The sequence below is a fragment of the Temnothorax nylanderi genome, unplaced genomic scaffold, assembly GCF_030848795.1.
Source record: "Temnothorax nylanderi isolate EJ_2023f unplaced genomic scaffold, tnyl_v1.0 TNYL_tig0172_pilon, whole genome shotgun sequence".
Classification (NCBI taxonomy): domain Eukaryota; kingdom Metazoa; phylum Arthropoda; class Insecta; order Hymenoptera; family Formicidae; genus Temnothorax; species Temnothorax nylanderi.
The window spans coordinates 330,354-348,702 of record NW_027249234.1 but is presented as its reverse complement, the minus strand read 5'-3'; the positions used below and the strand labels follow the sequence as shown (position 1 = coordinate 348,702).

General features: G+C 43.8%; 1 protein-coding gene across 1 annotated transcript; it reads right to left on the bottom strand.

Moving 5' to 3' along the window:
* Nucleotides 1-92: 92 nt before the first annotated feature.
* Mlt (tubulin folding cofactor E like protein mlt) lies at nucleotides 93-16,550 on the bottom strand. The gene is made up of 7 exons (XM_071715880.1): nucleotides 16,128-16,550; nucleotides 6,007-6,617; nucleotides 5,485-5,887; nucleotides 3,904-4,073; nucleotides 3,509-3,617; nucleotides 3,178-3,282; nucleotides 93-2,869 (listed from the first exon to the last, which is right to left on the bottom strand). The coding sequence occupies exons 2-7, from the start codon at nucleotides 6,603-6,605 to the stop codon at nucleotides 2,717-2,719; spliced, it is 1,539 nt and encodes a 512-aa protein (XP_071571981.1). The 5' UTR covers nucleotides 6,606-6,617; nucleotides 16,128-16,550; the 3' UTR covers nucleotides 93-2,716.
* Between the last annotated feature and the right edge of the window lie 1,799 nt (nucleotides 16,551-18,349).

Below are 18,349 nucleotides of genomic sequence, written 5' to 3'. Positions count from 1 at the left end.
GGTCTGTGTGATTCAATCACTGTTCTTCGTAGAAACATCTTGGGTATAGGAAGCATCGTCGAGAAATAGGGATCCAAAATTGAAAAACGGTCTACCATATAAACAATTTATTTCGTTAGTACGTACATTTGCGCCAGCACAAAAAAAGAATCGTATTTTATAAATGAAAGTAATGCAGAGTTTCTTTTCCGAGACTAGACACATGCGTACTAGGATCCCACTACCAGTCCGTCCTTGTCCTCCTTCGTGATTGATTTTCATTTTCCGTTGTTTACCTCGACTAAACGACTCGTACTATCCACGCCGCGAAGACAGGACAGTGGCATTGGAAACCCGCAGTCAACATTTTCCTGACTATCGCGGTGGTCCTTCGATCTCCGGGAAACGTCTGACCGAATTTTTTCAACAGCAATACCATTCCGCGACAATCGTCATCATACTCTATCGATCCGACAATATTGCAAATAAAAAAGCGCACCGAATTTGTATATATCTTCTATCATTATTTGTATATATCTTTTATCATTACACACTCGGCAAAATACCTGCTTCTTGACAATTGATACAACTAGAAAATTATTAATACTGTACAATGATAATAAAGTTTTATCATAGATTCTGGTCAATTGGAGTTTTAGCTGCTCCAAGAATTCGGTCTACGTTTCTCGTTACTATACCAAGAGTGTTGTCGTCCCGAATTATATCGTTTTATCGTATTCACAGGGCAGTGTTGCCAGTGTTAGAAGTATCTGACATTGTGAGTTACGCTAGTACGTAAAAGGCAGGCACTAAGTGACTCCGCAAGCTTCGTTGCTTGTGAGCAAAGAAATCGAAACTTGATACGCACCGTCCGCGCTTTCTTTGTCCGAACGCTCGGCCGAAAACGTCACGGCACGGTGGTGCCGTCGGACTCAAAGACAAAGCGACGCAACGCAACGTTCTACTTAGCTTCTTTTCGCGAGCTCGTTCGTGCCCTAAATCTGGGGTATGTAAATGTAACGAGACATATGGATATTTGTGGCATTCAGGAGAGGGAAAGAAAAGGTATACCTTCGAGAATCGAGATTATTATACGAATCCGGAACATTATGCTCATAAATCGCAATCGGCATCGCCTTTGTTATCACACATTTGAGATTTATATTAGCACTCTACCGCTGTCAACGTATTATGATTTCCGTTTGTCCACTTCGTAACGAAACGATTGCGATAATATGCAATTTGTTCGTGCTGTCGTATGTTCCAATACCTTAGAATTAAAAGAAGTAATAGTTGTTCAAAGACATAGAAACTGTTGAAGATGAGAAGTGAAGATGTTAAGTACGCGTCGAAAATAGACGATAGCAAACATAACTTCAACCGCACACGACTCCTGCGCGGTTTCACAAATTTTCTCTCGCGTTTCACGGTATTCGTTACAACTCACGTTGTAATTTACGAACTCGTGACACCTAGGCGTTTTGATCTCGCGCAAAGTTTACAGAGGAAAGAGTTTACTCGTAAGTATACATCACCTTCGGAAAGTACAGAGATCATTTGTCGGGATGACAACGTAAGTGAACGACGCTTTCGCGAATCAGCGGCGTAAATACATTCCGCTACTCTTAAACTTACTCGGGAATTTCGTGCAAGGCTTCTTCTTGCCTTTTACCAGCGACTTTCGCGAAAGAGCCGCACGCATTTTCGCGACGGCGTTACACACTTTCATCATTGCCCGGTGCTCAAGCGGGGAACAACAAAACGCGTTCGTTTCATGAACGAGTAGATCCTATACTTTCTTTAAGGGTAACTGCCCGCGATCTCTACAAAAATATTTCGTTCTCTTCACAGCAGCCTCAACGGCGCGTTACATTACAGTTGTCGTTGGCATCGTCCTAAGATGAGTCGAGAATTATCTTCTACGAATTCCTTATCACTTTCTTTCTCGTCGAGCAAATAGGGTAAATCTCCTTTGCTCGCGTCGTAACTACATCGAATTTAGCTGGAAATTGAAATTCACTATGTACAATCCTGCTTCCCCGTATTACGTTTCGTCTCCTAAGACGGACGAGAATTACTATGTTAAAGAAAAAGATGGCTAACTATCCATCTAAGCGCGTGTACGCTTGTACACTGGATACAATAATTATTCTCTATGCACCAGGCTCGTTAGTAGCGGTTTAAGTTTATATGTTGAGGTCTCTGGATAAGTTTGTTATACGAAGAAATAATTATCTAACAATCGCAATGGACGATCATTTGCATTAGTGGTTGTAGTTCGCAATGGTTTTCAGAAAATGTCTAGACATACCGTTTATCAGGCAACACTCGTTGTCTTTAGATAATTTCGTCTCCGATAGATTACCGAATTTTCGCCAATTAACGATTTCTCATATATCATCTGCTCATTATTATTTTTGAAACATTTGTGGTTTAAGGTAACGTCGAACATCCGTAAAACCCTAATGATTCTATACGTTTAGCTTGTATACTTCAACGTAGGGAGATATTTGCCCTCGAATTGCTCTCCTTGGATTGTAACAGTTTTTGGTTTTCTCAGACACCCGCGGTGTTAGCAAACGCAATCATCGTTAGAAAACCGCGCCTCTCTATTGATCTGTAACAGTATTGTTACAATTCACCGATGAGCGTCGCATCGTGAGGCTACAAGTGGAGATCAAAACCCGAGGAGTTATCGGATTTTTTCAATACCGCACGATTCACTCGTCGTTCTTCTTCAAGAACGAATGGAAGATGTGGCCGACGACGTTGACGCGAATCGATTCAGTTTGCTGTCAATAATGATCTCGTCGCCGTTCCTAATGTTGTACCGATACAGTTGCTTGTTTGGATACAGCATTTCCTCCGGTCCATACTGTGCCTTCATTTCCTAGAATTTTTAATTTGTTCCACTTTTCTTGCTGTGATATATTTCGATAACTTTGTTGTAGGATAAGGTAAATTCTTAATATTTCGCACAAAATTTCATGTATGTTAAGAATTCACGCTCGTACCTTGCGATATACTTCGAGAAATTGCAAACTTTAGATACATGCCAGGATAAGAAGGATTATTTGGAAGGGTAATGTGGTGTGATTTATATCGCAACTTCGGGTTTCTTAAAGGATCGATCAAGGTGCCAAATATTCTGCGAACAGCATTAAAATCGTTTAGTTAATATAGGACAGAACAACTCACCTGATCAACGTAGAAAAGCCTCATTCTATTGGCAGGAATTTTCACCATACTTTCCAACTTGGTTTTTAATTCAAAAACTGTCCTATATACATCTACCGACCGTACCTGAAAGCATTGTTTGTGACCAATCATCCCAATCAAATGTAAAATAAAAAGTATTGCTCACGGCATGGAAATTCTTTTGTTCATATCGCGAATACTTGCAGAAGTAAATACTTGAAAGACTTAATTATTTTTCGAGTCACGTATTCGGGAAAGATTATGGATCTAGTAAAAGTTTGCCGTTACGCAATACGCCTAAAGTGACGAAACCCGATACGAAATTAAATACCTCGACGAGATCTCCGTAAGTGAACGTGACCTTGACCCTTTTCTCCGGCGTCAAATCTACGTTCACCAAGGGGTCCAACTTTCCGTGAATAGCCACGAGCTCGGAATACCTGAAAATCGCAAAAGAGGGTCAAGTTGGGCTCCTCCGAACGGTAAGGGAGCGAGCGTGGCCATGAAACCAGAATAGTCCAATAGTCTCGGGCGAAGTTGGAGCTGCCCGAAGGACAAAAACCGGGCTTGTTCGCGGGGAAATTGAAATTTGCGTTAAAGACGCGTTAAAACAACTTACGGCGCCTTTGAAGAAGTATTCGAGACTCGTTCCGCGCGAGCCTTGATTATCAAAGGGGGGAGGGGGGAATTATCAAAACCGAACTTGGCGAGCGTTAAGAGACTTACCTTTCGGGTCGATCAGCTTCCGGTTTGTCCATGTAATAACGTATGAAGGCCCTTTCTGCGTCCTCGCGCTCCTGAGACGATATCACGCCGCCGCCGTTCAATGTCTCGACGTTTGGCAGTCGGGCTATTAGTAGCTGCCGCCTCTCGTGTTCCGTGTACTCTCGAGGGCTCTGGAAAATGTTAAGCGAATATAAAGCGGCGGATAAAAATTCGTGATATCTAGTATAGAACGCCACACAAATGTGATAGAGATCAATTTTTGGGCTATATAGTTGGATTAAATTGTACCAAAGAAATGAATATAAAGATTCAATTGATATCAAAACAAAAGTTGCAGATATTTGTATTTTAAGGAATATCCAACATTTTTAGCCCGCTCTTATAGATGCGCTCCAAAATGGAACGGGTCTCTTATAGTAACAGCATAATATAATTTCCGCTTTCTTATAATAAAATTTCTTTCAAATAACGATACAGATTTGAACAACATTGTCAAGATATAAATAAAAAATATAAATCAATTAAAAAATACAACACAGCTGCTTCTGTAACAGGTGCATTATGCAATTATAGATTGTAATTATAGACGTCAGTAGCTTATAGAATAGGAAACACATTCCGCGACAAAACTGGTGTCTCATTGAATCGAAGGCTACCATGTTACGCACGTTTAATTAGCACAGTGACGCGTGTCAGTTTATTTAGTTCCGGTTCTCACACATGAAATAACAAGGTTCCTTTTGAACACAAACAGCGAGTTTTGTTTATTTCACATTCGTCTATTAATATCAAATTCTCTTAACACGACCGTGTTTGGAAGTGCCAATATAGGGAGCGCTTGCAGAGAGTTTATTGATTCCAAGAACTTGTTTTCGAAGCGCACGTTGCATTAATCTATGAGCATATGCTTGTTTGAGCATGTGCCAAGATTCAATTGCTGCGTGTCCACGCGAAAAGATCTCTTACTGGGGGGACACATCATTTCTCACGTAATACTAACGGCTGTGGCAGTTTTGAGATGCGAGGGATTAAACACGTGTCTCTAATCTATATATCGTCAAGTGTGCTCAGACTTCATACTTTGATGCAAGCTTTGAGAATGAAAATAGCCATTGATTTCAGAATGGTACACTCGTATCGTATTTCGTATCTTGATCTTTCATGGGATAAATTTACTCTACGTCGCAGTAACGAATATTATTCCCACATATAGCAAGTAACTAATTCCAATTATCGCTTGTGTTGTCATTGTCTCTTGTTGATTCCTATCTCCCCGAGATTTCTCTTGTACTTTACATTTTTTTAAAATGTGTCGCACAGGCGATGCAAAGATTTAAGTATCCACCTTTAAGTAATATTTTTATTTAATACATATCTATCCATTTTTAATTAATATTATACATTTAGAAGAAATAAGAAGTCTATTGTTCATATTAAGCATGAAATCGATTCCGACTCGTTATCCTTCTTTAATCGAGTCACGTGCGAAATCAAGATGCGTCAATCAAAATATTTTCTGACGACGAACGTAATGCAAGACTCTTCGATTTTCGATCGTCGAGGAGATTGAAAACCACTCACCTCGAAAAGCGGGCAGCCTTGGATCCTGAGCGACTTCAGCGCGGGAAACCTGGCGAGCCTTTCGACCTCGTCCCAAGTCGATAGCAGGGTACCGTTCACGTTCAAGAACCTGAGCATTCTGAAGGGATCTTGGGGCGACTTGATGGTTGTCCCATTGGATTCCGACTTCGACTCAGATCTTTCGTAGTTGACCTTGCTCTCAAATATCCTATTTCCTTTATCGTCCGTCGACGAGGTATGTTCATCCGCGTCTAAGTGATTCATGTTTTCGTTATCCTGCCCGTGACCTTCTTCTTTCGTTCGGCGGCCATCCTCGCTTGGCAAATTCCGATTTTCTTCCAAACCAAGCGATCTGATCGGGCACTCGGCGAGGACAAGGCTCTTCAGGTTTGGAAATAGATACCTGAAGAAGCATACAGTGCCCAATGACAGATCTTTCGGAATAACAACTTATCAAACAAATTTTATTTTACATTATTAAAGAAACTGATCGATTTTCTAATCATTACACGTGAGACTCACCCTAGCTTCGAGATCTCGTTCCAAACTTCCACCGGATTGCCGGTGAAGTGTAATTTCTTCAGCGCCGGATTCACGTTCTCCGGCTTTTGATGATCCAGGTCCACCGTTTTGTACTCGTTCAAGGACAAGTGAAGTTCCTCCAGATTGCGCAGGACCCGTACCAGTCCCTGCACCGTCGACCAGGACACCCTCGTGCCATTGAGCACGAGATTCCTCAGAAGATCGTAGTTACCATGCTTGATCTCCAGCACCTCCGCGAGGCAGTTGAAGCTCAAGTTCACGAACTTGATCTTGGGCATGTGCTGCAGGATGCCGAATACCTCCGTCCATTGCGACAGCTTATTCTGCGCCAGGTCAAGCTCCTCGACGTTCTTGCACTTGCTGCGAAGCTTCTCGGCGTCGTTGCCCGCCGACTCGATGTCGCAGTCCTGGAGCACCAATAGCGCCGGCACCGTGTGTCGTGGGGATTTCTTGGGGATGAAGATGCTCACCGACAGGGCGGCTTTGGGCGAGCCAGACTCCGCTTCATCGTCCGTCAATGAGCAGTCCGTCGTTGAGCTGCCGTACTTTAGCTCTAATGCTTCCAGCAACGACGGCATGTTTACTGCATTCTGGAACATTACGAGAAGCTTATTTATCCGGAATAATAATTTCTGCAATAAATTTTTTGCAGTGATTTAAAGGCTGCTTATAAGCATCATTATTATTAAATCGATTATTTTTCGCATACGGAAGACCGAGGCGGTCATTTAAAGAGAAGAAGATCGTACGGAGATTTCTGTCTGAAAATAAATTCAGTTTCTTAGGATGACCATGGAAATACAAATGCAAGTAAATGTCCACCCTGTCAGCCGAATAACACAAAGCAGCGTCGCTAACCGCGGGAATAGAAAAGGAAGGAAAAGGGAGAAGGAAAAACCTCCGCCGCGCGAGCCGGCCATCCTCGAGACATGTAGAATCTGGTCTCGCCATATCCGCTAAGGTCACGCCATTGTCTTTTTGCGCAGCGGCCAAGAACCAGTACCGGTTCTCTCTAGCAGCCGACAAAACGATTCTTCGCGATCGCGTCTCGGCTCGCCCACGCGCGTGCCAAGCATTCAGAGACAACTTGGGACAATCCTGAACCTGTCCTGTCGACGAGCCCATGTTGACTGAGAAAAATTATACCCCTGACGAAAAGTTAACGATTATTGTTGCGCCTGCATGAAAGAGAAAGAGATATTTCGATATACGCTGAAAGCTGAGTTCGACTTGGATGTACAATCCCCGAGCAGATAGTTGATTTAGGATTTTAAATCTATCCTGGGACCCTTTTAGAAATCGAGATATAATATAAGGAACGAACCGAACGAATAAACTAGGGAACTTTCTTTCCGAAGAGGTACTCTATAGCGTATAACAATTCTCCTGAAACTAATTCTATATCATTATCATTAAATAATCATAGAGCTCTCTTTAGTGTCACTTCAAGTCTCGCAGTCCCATCCGCAGCGTTTAATTAATATCGCGTTATAGAAAAGGTTTTCGACGACTTTCCACTTATCGTTATAATATCGCGATTTCTCGAACGCGGTGATGATAGGTGTACGACAACGTAGTTCGGACGGGCTTTCCGATCTATTACGGTTATTAATGCGTAGTCGGATTGCCACGTCTTCACAATCGGCGATAAACGTCTTTCTACGCGCGCTATATACGGCGACTCGGTCGTTCGATGCGTCTTCACTATGCAATGACGACCGCCATTCGACCATCTTCCACGTGTTGCAACGCCATACATATCTGGACTCTAATGTACGCGATTAAAGGTATTCCCGTTATTATCAGGGGATCTCGAGGTGACTTTTGCATTTCTATTCGCGAAAGTATAACGAACGAGTGTCCGACACGATTTGGAGATATATCTAGACCTGTTCTCGAGCTGTGCGTCGACACAGGAACGAGATGTTTTCCTATTATATATCGCTGCATCGTTCGTATATGTGGGATATCTCTGTCACAAAATTCTGATAAAATATAATGATGATAGATTGACGTAATAAATCGACGACTCGTGAGATTACGAGCTCGCTCGCAAAACGGAAGACTGTTACGTTAATTTGGCGAGAGTCGTGTAACACGTAAGGAGCCATTCTCGTTTTTTTGCTGGACACACGCCAAATTGCATTTACATAAGAAAGACATTACGATACATCGCGTCCTACTAATTTGCTGTTTCATACAAGTCGTTGTGGTAAAGTAATTTTCGTATTATAATTCATGCAAATCTACGACCTACATAAATAATTCATCGTTGTACAATGTATGATGAAACGTTGACTTCTATTATTCTGGAAGGTCTTATTCAGCTTGAGCTCGCGCAGCTTTTTAATCGTCGTCCGCGAGGAAAAGAAAGGCATTTGTATGAAATAAAAGGCCAATACGTTTAACGAGAAGAAAAGAAAGGAGAGTAGCAAGACGAGAAACTTTTTCGAAACAATATAGATGTCATATACGAATGAAACGAAAGCCAGTGCTCGTTCACCATCTCGCCGGAAATTCGGACACGCTTCTTTACGCGCGGCCCAGCACGCGCGGCTGGAGCGGTACAAAACCAGGCGGATGTACGTCACGTCAGATCGCGAGGAGTTAATTCGGGACGCGCTAGTTTCGATCCGCGCGGCGATCCCCGTAAAGTCAGAGGCGCGAACGGCGGCGTCCGTTGATCGACGTCGAGCGGACGGCTGCCGGCTCGGATCGAATAAGACGTGACTGGCCTAGAAGCAGCAAATTGGTCTAACCGCGGTTAGACGCGGTTACTCTCCGCTTCCCCTAAGCGTAATAGCGGCGATATCGGTTCAACGGCCATGCGAAATTAACTTTCTCCGCTCCGCGGCTTCGCGAGCGCGTCCAAGAAAGAGACCAGAACGAGAAGGAAAGAGAGAAAGAGAGGGTCTCTCTAGCAAGACCCCGTGCATTGCACCGCGTTACGGGCGCATTGGAGTCGTGACGGAGGCGCGTTGCTCTATCAACGGGATACCGGGAGTCGCGAAAGTCCGCAACGGTCAGTGGACACGTCTCTGAGGATTGCCTGTTTCTGTCGTGAAGCGAGTCCGCCGCGAGAAACGCGTACAACACCGACGCGTTTGTTCGCGAATATACGATCTTGCGCACGCGATGATAAACATATATACAATGTATCTACGCAATCAGAATCAATTTATTCCCTGTCGAGAACGCAAGTATGATCGCGAAGAAATCTCGCATGAAATTAATTTCAATGCGCAGTACTTTACAAGCGCTTTAACGTAAACGACACGGGAAGAACTCGTGAGGATTTTTAATTGTAATTGCCACATGTGAGAATAATTTACACACGATAACGATTGCGTATTTCCTAGAGCGTTTATTGCTTAATCGTGGCGCTTTTAGATTCGCCCGTGAAATCACGCTGCTTACAAATCGCGCGCACGTCCGCGACCGGCAACAAAATAGAAAAGCAAGAGTGAAACGCCGCATGCGTGGCTCTAAACACAGCCTTTTACGATTTACGGAAGCCGCCGCGAGTGGGATACGATTGTACGAGCCAAGATTCACTCTCTACAGTTTGTGTAATTTCACGCTGGACGCAGATGTGTTTCGATTCATGAGATAGGGGGCATTTTGTTATGACCGCCGAAAGCGGAGTCCGAGCTCCGAGCAATTGTGAGATTCAGACTGGAATTTATGTGGGACGCAGATTCGCAAACTACAATTTTACACATGTACATGAAACGTTGATAAAAAAGCATATCGTTTTTATACAACTCTCATGGACGAGAGCAATACAAAATAAAATAACAATATAAAATAAAAGACTTTAAATGTACGTTAATCATCAGGCATTAATTAATTAAACACGTGCACTGACTCTTGCAGAAATAATAGAATACTTAAATTAATTATATTTCTATTTAAAAAGAAATAGAAATACAAGATAAATATGACGGATTGCAATAAAAACGGCTTATCTTGTATTGAAAGGTTCATACACGGTAAAATCTTTAAAATTTAGAAACAACCGAGAGATTGAATGCAAGAGGCCTCGGTGGACATAAATACTTTCGCATCTAGATATTTTTCCAGTTAATTTTATCCTGGCGGAAGAATTTAAACGAGCCAGGCAAAATGAGAATTGCGCGAAGAGAAAACCGCGAGCAGGACATTGATAGGCACATAGTAGTTATAACGTATGCAACGTTTGCGAGCGGCAGACTGGCAATCAGCTGAGTCGCGAGGCTTGAACGGTATCAAGTAAACCTACTACAGCTGTCCCGTTCTCTCTCGCGCGCGCGCGGTGGCCACGCGTAACGTAACGCTAAATATACGACCAGTAGTGTGGTGACGGTTACGAAATGTCAGCGAGAATCGTCGGCGCAGTGGGTCAGTCGGGTTGCGTTTGCATGGTGCGTGAGCACCGGAAAAGACGCGCGGCTGACCTTCTCCGTGATTCCCCTCGTAAGCCTCGAGAGAGATAAGCGCTCCCTGCTCCCTGGCCTTACGCCGCGAGGACAATTTCAAAAAAAGCCCAGTTGAGATAAGTCCTAAAAATCTCAAGTAATCCATCGCACACAATATTGCCGCGTGAATTAATTTCCCCGAAACAAGAGCGAGCAAATTGCAAAGCCGCCTGGGCGTAGAACGGTTAAGCTAGATTTATCCTTCGACCCTCTTTCGCGCTAAGTACCACGCTCCAGAGATCTCAGGGTCGGCGTGAAAGCGCGAAATTAATTTAAATGCGCGATCGACGACACGATAAACTCTCAAAATTTAAAAATGGAACCGAGGTTGAAGAAGCTTCAATGAACATACATATATATTTTCGCATTTAAATTTTGTCGTACCCAATCCGTTACGCGGAATTCAACTCTAAGAACCCGCTGTTGGTTTCAACTGCGTTGTATCTAACAGAAAATACAAAGTGTCATTGTGCAAAATGCAAACAATGCAGTAAAATAACTCAATTAGCTGCTTGCGAGACATTCGTATGCGCAAAAATGATCTGTTTGTAAAAAAAAAAACAGAGAGAGAGAGACAGAGAGCGATGATGTATATGCCATCGCTAACATTGCAGGGCACAATAAACATTGTGTCGCCTCCTCTCCTTCCCACCCCTCTTCTCCTTTTGTCTTCCGAGGGGACGCTGCATCGCGGAAATGAAACAACGGATTAGGTAAGCGAGGGAGCTTTGACGCAGCGCGCGTCGTGTCCTTTCACCGGTCGCGAAATGAGAGCTAAAAGCGCGAAACGCGTCGGAGCGGAACGCCACTTTTCCGCCTCGGCGTCTGAAAACATTGACGAAAGTCCGGCCTGCTCCTCTGCTGCGCAAATGCGAGCCGAGACTGCCGAGAGCTCGCGGAATATTACTCGCTTCCTCAAGGTTGCCCGTGCGCTCTGCTCGCGCGACCCGAGCCGAGACTCGAGAGTGCATTGTGAATGCACGTACCACTATACCTATATATCTCTCCTGCCTTTGCCCGCCTCTGTCTGCACCTTTGTTGCATCAGGCCGTGGCGGAACGCGAACTCTGAAGTCGCTGTCGCTCGCAATTCGATCAGCGAGAGAACGTAGATATCTTTTGTGCGACACGTATAATTGTTGAAGTTATGTTAAATGCGCAGCTTAAAAAGCGGCACGATAGAGTTCCGGAGGACACCGATAAGTTTCACGTTTCTTATCATTCGTAGGCTGCGTTCCGATATTCACTGTCGTCAGTACTGAAAATCTATAGTGTACGTTACGTAAACTATAGACTTGCAGTGAATATCGGAACGCAGCCATATTCTGTTGTTACGTCGCGAAGATAACGGAATGTCTTCTATAATATTTGAACGGACACACAAACCTATCAATGCAAGTAAAAGTAATAAATTTACTCGTGGATCTCTGGGGTAAAATTTTTCTGGAGTCAGCAACACACAACAGCTGCCATTATCAGCAATAATCGATAAGTGGTATCTTCGATCGCGCTTGCCTCGCCTGCCTCGCTTGCCATATAATCAACTTCGGAAGCATCCTGTACACAATTAGACGATGTGCTCTTTCTCTTGGTTCCTTTCTCGACTCCTAAAAACACCTCGCATCGGCGCGCGGCAATTAAATCGATGTGTATAAGAAAGCGGCGCCGACGAGAAAGAGATATATACAGAGCGTCATGGAGAAGATCACAGAGAGAAAGAGCGCGATTTTTCAATGATAGATCCCCCGATAGATGCAAATTCCACTTCTTTTCGTGAAAAAGTCGAATTTAATCCTCGGCCCAGAGCCTGTTAATTTTTAAAGCACCCGGGATCAAAGCCTGTTTACGGTCCGACGTTTGCAGAACAATCGTGCCACACTGAAGTGCTGCGCAATAGTTCTGGAACACCTGGTGTATACCGGATGGACCGTTCACTGGAACGCTATACATCGCCGCGGACTTCTCCTTTTTGAGCTCGGCTAGAGCTGCGCGTTTTAACGGCAGCTTACTGCTGTGTTGCAGATCAAACGTTGGCCTTTATGCGGGCGCGGCGTTACGCGCGACAGCCACGACGGCGATTGCGGTCAACCGTGTACACGTCAGATATGTGTTACAATCGCAAACACGTTACAAATGAAATTTTATCAAATGAGCGCAAATTAAAGTTCTCCGCTATCTTTGCATCGAGATAACCAAAGTATTTTCTTAATCGTCGCGTTTCAGCACAAAACGCTAAAACAATCATATGTTTTATCGGTGCCAGTGAAGTATTTAGCAACAAATATTGCGCCGTGATTGCGTATTAATTCTCCGATAATTAGTCCTGCCCGATGACTCAGTGCTCTTATCGTTCTTGTTTTCACTTATCTACGTTGCCTGCCAGATTTCAATTTCACTGCATTCGACGTACCTATGTATACGGCGTTAGAAACAAATGCGCTTTCGGCCTAAGGCGGAATCCACTTTCTTTACCTCGCGAGGAGCAACAGGAAGTTTCGAATATTCATCCGGCAGAAAATCTTACGGAGTCACGCTATCGTAAGCGGAAAATCAGTATCAGCGGGCAAGATTTCTTCAACGCTCGCTAACGAGAGTATTCGTTCTGGCTGCACCTAATCCGCGATTTGCTCGAAGATCTCTGGCTCGTTTACCGATGAAATAAAACTGACGTTTTTTTAATTGAGGATTCAACATTCCACGTATTATTAATGATTACCGTAATATGTTTTTCACAAGTACATTACTGATTTCGACTTTTTTCGTATTAAAGGAAAGGTTTCTTGTAAAAATGAGGATTGCAGAGCCACACACGTCGAAAACGTTATCAGGAACCTCGTTGATGTCTATAGCAATGATCGATGACATTCGATGACGCGATATCACAATGCAGCTACATCTTGCTACTTTTACTATGGCAATCGAATACGATGGGGGTATCTTCGTAAATTTTACACTATTATTCCAAACGACTTTATTATGCATCCGCGTCTGTCTCTCTTTCTCGTTTACATAATATCTCACCAACTGAAACTGCGTGCAAAAAGCTGTTTAATGCGCCGCGAGGATAGACATCGTTGCACAAGGGCATTAAATCATCGCGAATGAAAGGACCGCTGTCAATGGAACGTGAAACTGATTAGATCTCAAACGCGTCTTAAAGCGCAACTCTACGCGTTTCGAAACGATGTGCCGTAAATGTCAGAATAATTTGCAAATTATCACAAATTATCACACTTCAGCGATACATTCCGCGGTATTCCGCATTAAAATGCGCTCTCCAAAAATTTGCAGATTTTACATTCTGCATAACTTTCACCTTTTTGATTTTGTAATTTAATCAGAAATAAGGAATACCACGTTGTACTGCGACGCGGAGTATTCTCATTGTGCAACAGGAAGGGAGAAAATGTGGGAAATTCTGTTTTTCCTTATTCTTATCCGTGACTTATCTCGCTATTGCCGATATCGCAATAAATTCAATGCTAATTGCCCCTCTCGATTAAAATATACGGTGTCCATCAATCTTTAAGACGCATCGGTACCGAGTTGCGCGAAATCTGTAATTAAGCGTGAATTCCTTTCCCATTTCGACCTTGTAATCTTTCGGTTGCCAAGGTTGCGTAGGAGTATGCATTCTTTGTCTCCTCCTTCTTTTTCTCGTGGAAGTGCAATCGGAGAATTTGTTAAACGATTAAACGAGGCGGTCCTAAGCTGACACGTTGGAATCCGATTACGCAATTGACGATCAAGAGCGCAAAGAGACGTCTTTGCCAGTAAACGATTTCGCTGAAAGTTGCGTAAGCCGCTAGAATACAATGACACGAATACGAATGAAGACCGACACAAGCTCCAATGTTATCTATCTGGAACATTTCTCAAATTATAAACTATTAATGTTACAAGCTATTAAAGTTACGAGCTATTACATAAATTATATATATTTCAGCTGCAGTCGTAGGCGTCTACTTTCTACTTCGTTTAAATATTATGCAACATATACCGCGGAGTTTTGCTCACAGTGAATGATCCTAGTAATAATTAAATCGCTTTGGAAATATAATTTCCGCCGTTTAATAATAAAAACGCCGAATTAATCGCGTAACACGAGATTTACGATAATTTTCGAAAATTTTACACGCGAGCGGAGGAGTCTCAAGTCTTCTGGGCAAAAGGGAGAAGAAAAAAGAGAAGGGTATTCGGTTTTAACGAATGAAAGTTAACGGAAAGGTGGTTTCTCCGTTGCAATCATAAACGAAAATAGTGCAATCGATTTACAGTCCAGCAATAGCCAAGCCCATTGCAAAACAGGAGGATTGGGATATAAAACGTAGATATATAAGAAGCAGAAATCGACCATGCACGACGTGTTTTTGTGTTCTCTCTTTTCTCTTACATATATATAGATATATATCTTTAATATATCACCGAGAGGATGACCGCGAACGAGCACGGTTGTATAAAATCATAGGATAAAAAGCTATAATATTCACGTTTCGCGGTCAGGAAAAGGTCTTGCAATGTCATTTATATTGCGACAAATTTAAAAATTCGTTATAAGGTATGTGAGGCAAACGCAGTTGTTTATTCTTTCGCAAAAATAGTTTAGCTATCGCAAAAGATAATTACAGAAATTTTGCGCGACACTGAAATCATGGAGGAATGATCAAATTGCATTATACGGCACCATGTTGTTCTTTTTTTCTAAACTGCATTCTCATTGGGCATCTATACCTGCGTTTTACAATTTAAAAAACCGAGTGCCTTGCTCCTACGGGATAATAATCGTACAATAATAATTATATAATATAACAATTGCACGAAAGGTTTCGTTGTCATTGTTCCATTGTCATTGTTCCACCGTCAGCCGTCGTGAAAAAAAGGCGACGACAGACGTTGATACTAACTGAATCACCCTGTAGAACAACGTGAGTTGCACGTCGCTTCCCGGCGGCATCTTGCAATTAGATCTAATTGTCGATACCGCTCGACGGATGTGTAATCAGCGAAGAGCCGATATTATAGCTCTTTCCTATAGTAAACCGCGGCGGCTACGATTTACGTCGCCACTCGCCACCGTTCGACGATGACGCGCGAGTACGAGGAACGAGCCCCACCGGGGGGGGGGGGGGATCCCACGCAGAAACCCGCGCGGATCTTATCCATTACCCATTATTACACATGCGTCGCACGGTATCGGCGATTGAAGCCATAATCCATTATCGTCCAATATCTTTGGTTTGTCGAAAAAAAAAAAAAAAAAACCTGGGCGCGCATCGTGCCCGCGTTGTTCGGCCACGTTGGTGTCTAAATACGAACGCGATTCGACGAATAACGCGACATCGGCCGCGTTGCGTGTCGACTGTCGAGCGCGAGCGTAACGAGCGATTCGACGCGCGCGGTCGAGCGCACCGCTTCCGTATGGCGCAGGGCGCGAGCGCGGAAGTCTCTCCCGTCGCCCGACGGGGAGATACGTAAAGTAATCCCTCGGAAGGGTTGTTGTAAAAATCCGACGAACGTCGACGCGTCTCGAGAATCGTGTCAAGGACCAGGCGGGCGAGCGGGCGGGCGGGCACGGGCGGGTGGGAAAAACCGAGCGTCCGCTTGGCCCTGGCGACGCCAACGTCGCTCATTTATTTTTACTCACTGTTTGCGCGCCGCCCTTCGGACCTCGGGCCGCCGCTCCGCGTTCGCCGTGGTCGGTGCGCCGCGGTGGCCGCGGTGGCCGCGGTTGCCGTCGGAGTATAGTCGCACACTCTCCGAGGACTTTATTTCCCTCGTATGCGGCCCAATGCGGCGGCCTACGGCGGAGCCAGGCTAGCTGAGACGATCTACCCGCGGGTCGCGTCGCGTCGCGTCAGCGACTTCACAGCCACGGCGTCGCGCGGGCTCGAACGTGCGTCGTCGTCGTCGTCGTCGTCGTCGATCTCTCGAGCGGAGAACGAGTGGCGTCGCGCGCGAACGCGCCGTTCGCCATCCAGCGTTGAACTGGCTCCTTTGTTTAGTAAACAGAAACAGCTGAGCGGCCGACGTGGAGGTGGAGGCGGCGGTGATGGTGGCGGCGGTGGCGGCGGTGGAAGCGGCGGGACCCGGGACCACGGACCACGGTACTCGCCCCGCGCCCCGCGCCCGTACCGTACATTATCGACCGCATCACGCGTGCGCGATGCCCGCGACCGCGGTCACGTGGTCCCGCCGCTGGCTGGAGAACGGTCGCGGTCGTCGCGGTACTTCCGCGGCCGACGATCCGCGCCCGCGAACAATCGCCTTTAGACCGGCAACGAAACGATCGGGCTTCTCTTGCGCATTTTCGCAACAATTTCTGGATATTTTATAGACTTCATAATAATTAATGCATTTCAATTTATGCATGTTAATTTTTTTAACTGAACCAATGGAGTTAAAATAATACCGTTTTGTGTTAAAATAATAAATTTCGACACACATGGCAGTTAAAAATAAAAAAAGTTATTTAACTCATTTATTTAACTTAAGGTATTGCAATTGGTTTAAATTCCTTTAATATTTAACAGCGATAAGATTCTAAAAATCTTATTTCTTCAATATTAATACTCTAGAGAGTCTAGAGAATACGTATTTATGTTTCTGTGGACACAAATGGAGTAATTTGCGGGCGCTCGAAATCGTTGACGCGCGTGCGATAATGAAAACAAAACACATGACCCTCGAAACCTAGCAAAACCTCAATTTCACGAATGTCAAAATAGACCTTGAACATACGTGGAACGCATATACGCGCGTACGATAAAATTTACATTTTGCGAAAATGGCAAGAAAGAATGCTGCGACACGTGCAGCAAGTTTAAAATTCAGGGTGTGCAAAAGGGGAGGAAGGAAAAAGGCGTGCCGAAGGAAAATAGCCACACAAGAGGTTACATAATATGTTATGCCGCAGATGTCTGCGCGAGGCGCAGCACGCTCTTATCTCGTACTTACGGAAGTGCGAAGATTAGAAAAACGCCGCGCGCGATCGCATCCTCGAGCACGAACAGCTGTGCTTGCCGACTATATAATTTAAACGTAAAAAAGAGACCAAGAGTATAAAAAGGCTGTACTTTACACAAAAAATTTAGACGTTGCGTTCCCGAGGCAATGTTCATGTGATCGCCGTCGCGGGGAAAGCGAACAATTAGCGTTGGCATGGAGATTTCCTATTAAATATTTCTGGTGTTTTATCTGTAATCGTTATATATGTACGAGTACCGATAACATAGAATATGCCATTTATATCTCTTTTATTACATTTTTTTTTAATTATAATTCGTAACAACCACATCTTTTCGTACCATCTACCGTCTTATTAAAGATTAGTGTACCTATTAAGGATTGAGTAACTTCAAAACTCTCGCCTTATCTACTTGCTCTCTAACATAAGGAAACTAATCAGACATAGGCAACATAATTGCAATGGAAGGCTGCAGCGCAATCGTAAGATCGTGAATGTTACTCGGAAAATATAATTTCGCGACTTACTTTTCATTCCTTAAACAATATTATATTATTTATCGATACATAGAATTTATCGTCCGTACCATTTGCTAACAGTGTGCTACATTTTTTGTCTTTATTTTCAAAAATGGTCTGTGCGCGCATTCTCTCTCTCTCTCTCTCTCTCTCTCTCTCTCTCTCTCTCTCTCTCTCTCTCTCTCTCTCTCTCTCTCTTCTTTTCTCTCTCACACTTGTAAATTATTATACATGAAGAATTTCTTGAGATAATTCTATACCATTTGTTTTGGTACTCTTTGTATACATCATGGTTATATTGGATTAATATTAGTTTACAATTAAAGTAATAGATACACGCATAAAGTAATTAGGTACATTTATATCATTGCACATCCATATATG

Coding starts and splice junctions, on each gene's coding strand:
- Mlt (XM_071715880.1), bottom strand. CDS start 6,605: ATGCCGTCGTTGCTGGAAGCATTAGAGCTAAAGTACGGCAGCTCAACG. Junction 5,888..6,006: donor AACGAGATCTCGAAGCTAGG/GTGAGTCTCACG, acceptor ATGCTTCTTCAG/GTATCTATTTCCAAACCTGA. Junction 4,074..5,484: donor AAGGCTGCCCGCTTTTCGAG/GTGAGTGGTTTT, acceptor AACATTTTCCAG/AGCCCTCGAGAGTACACGGA.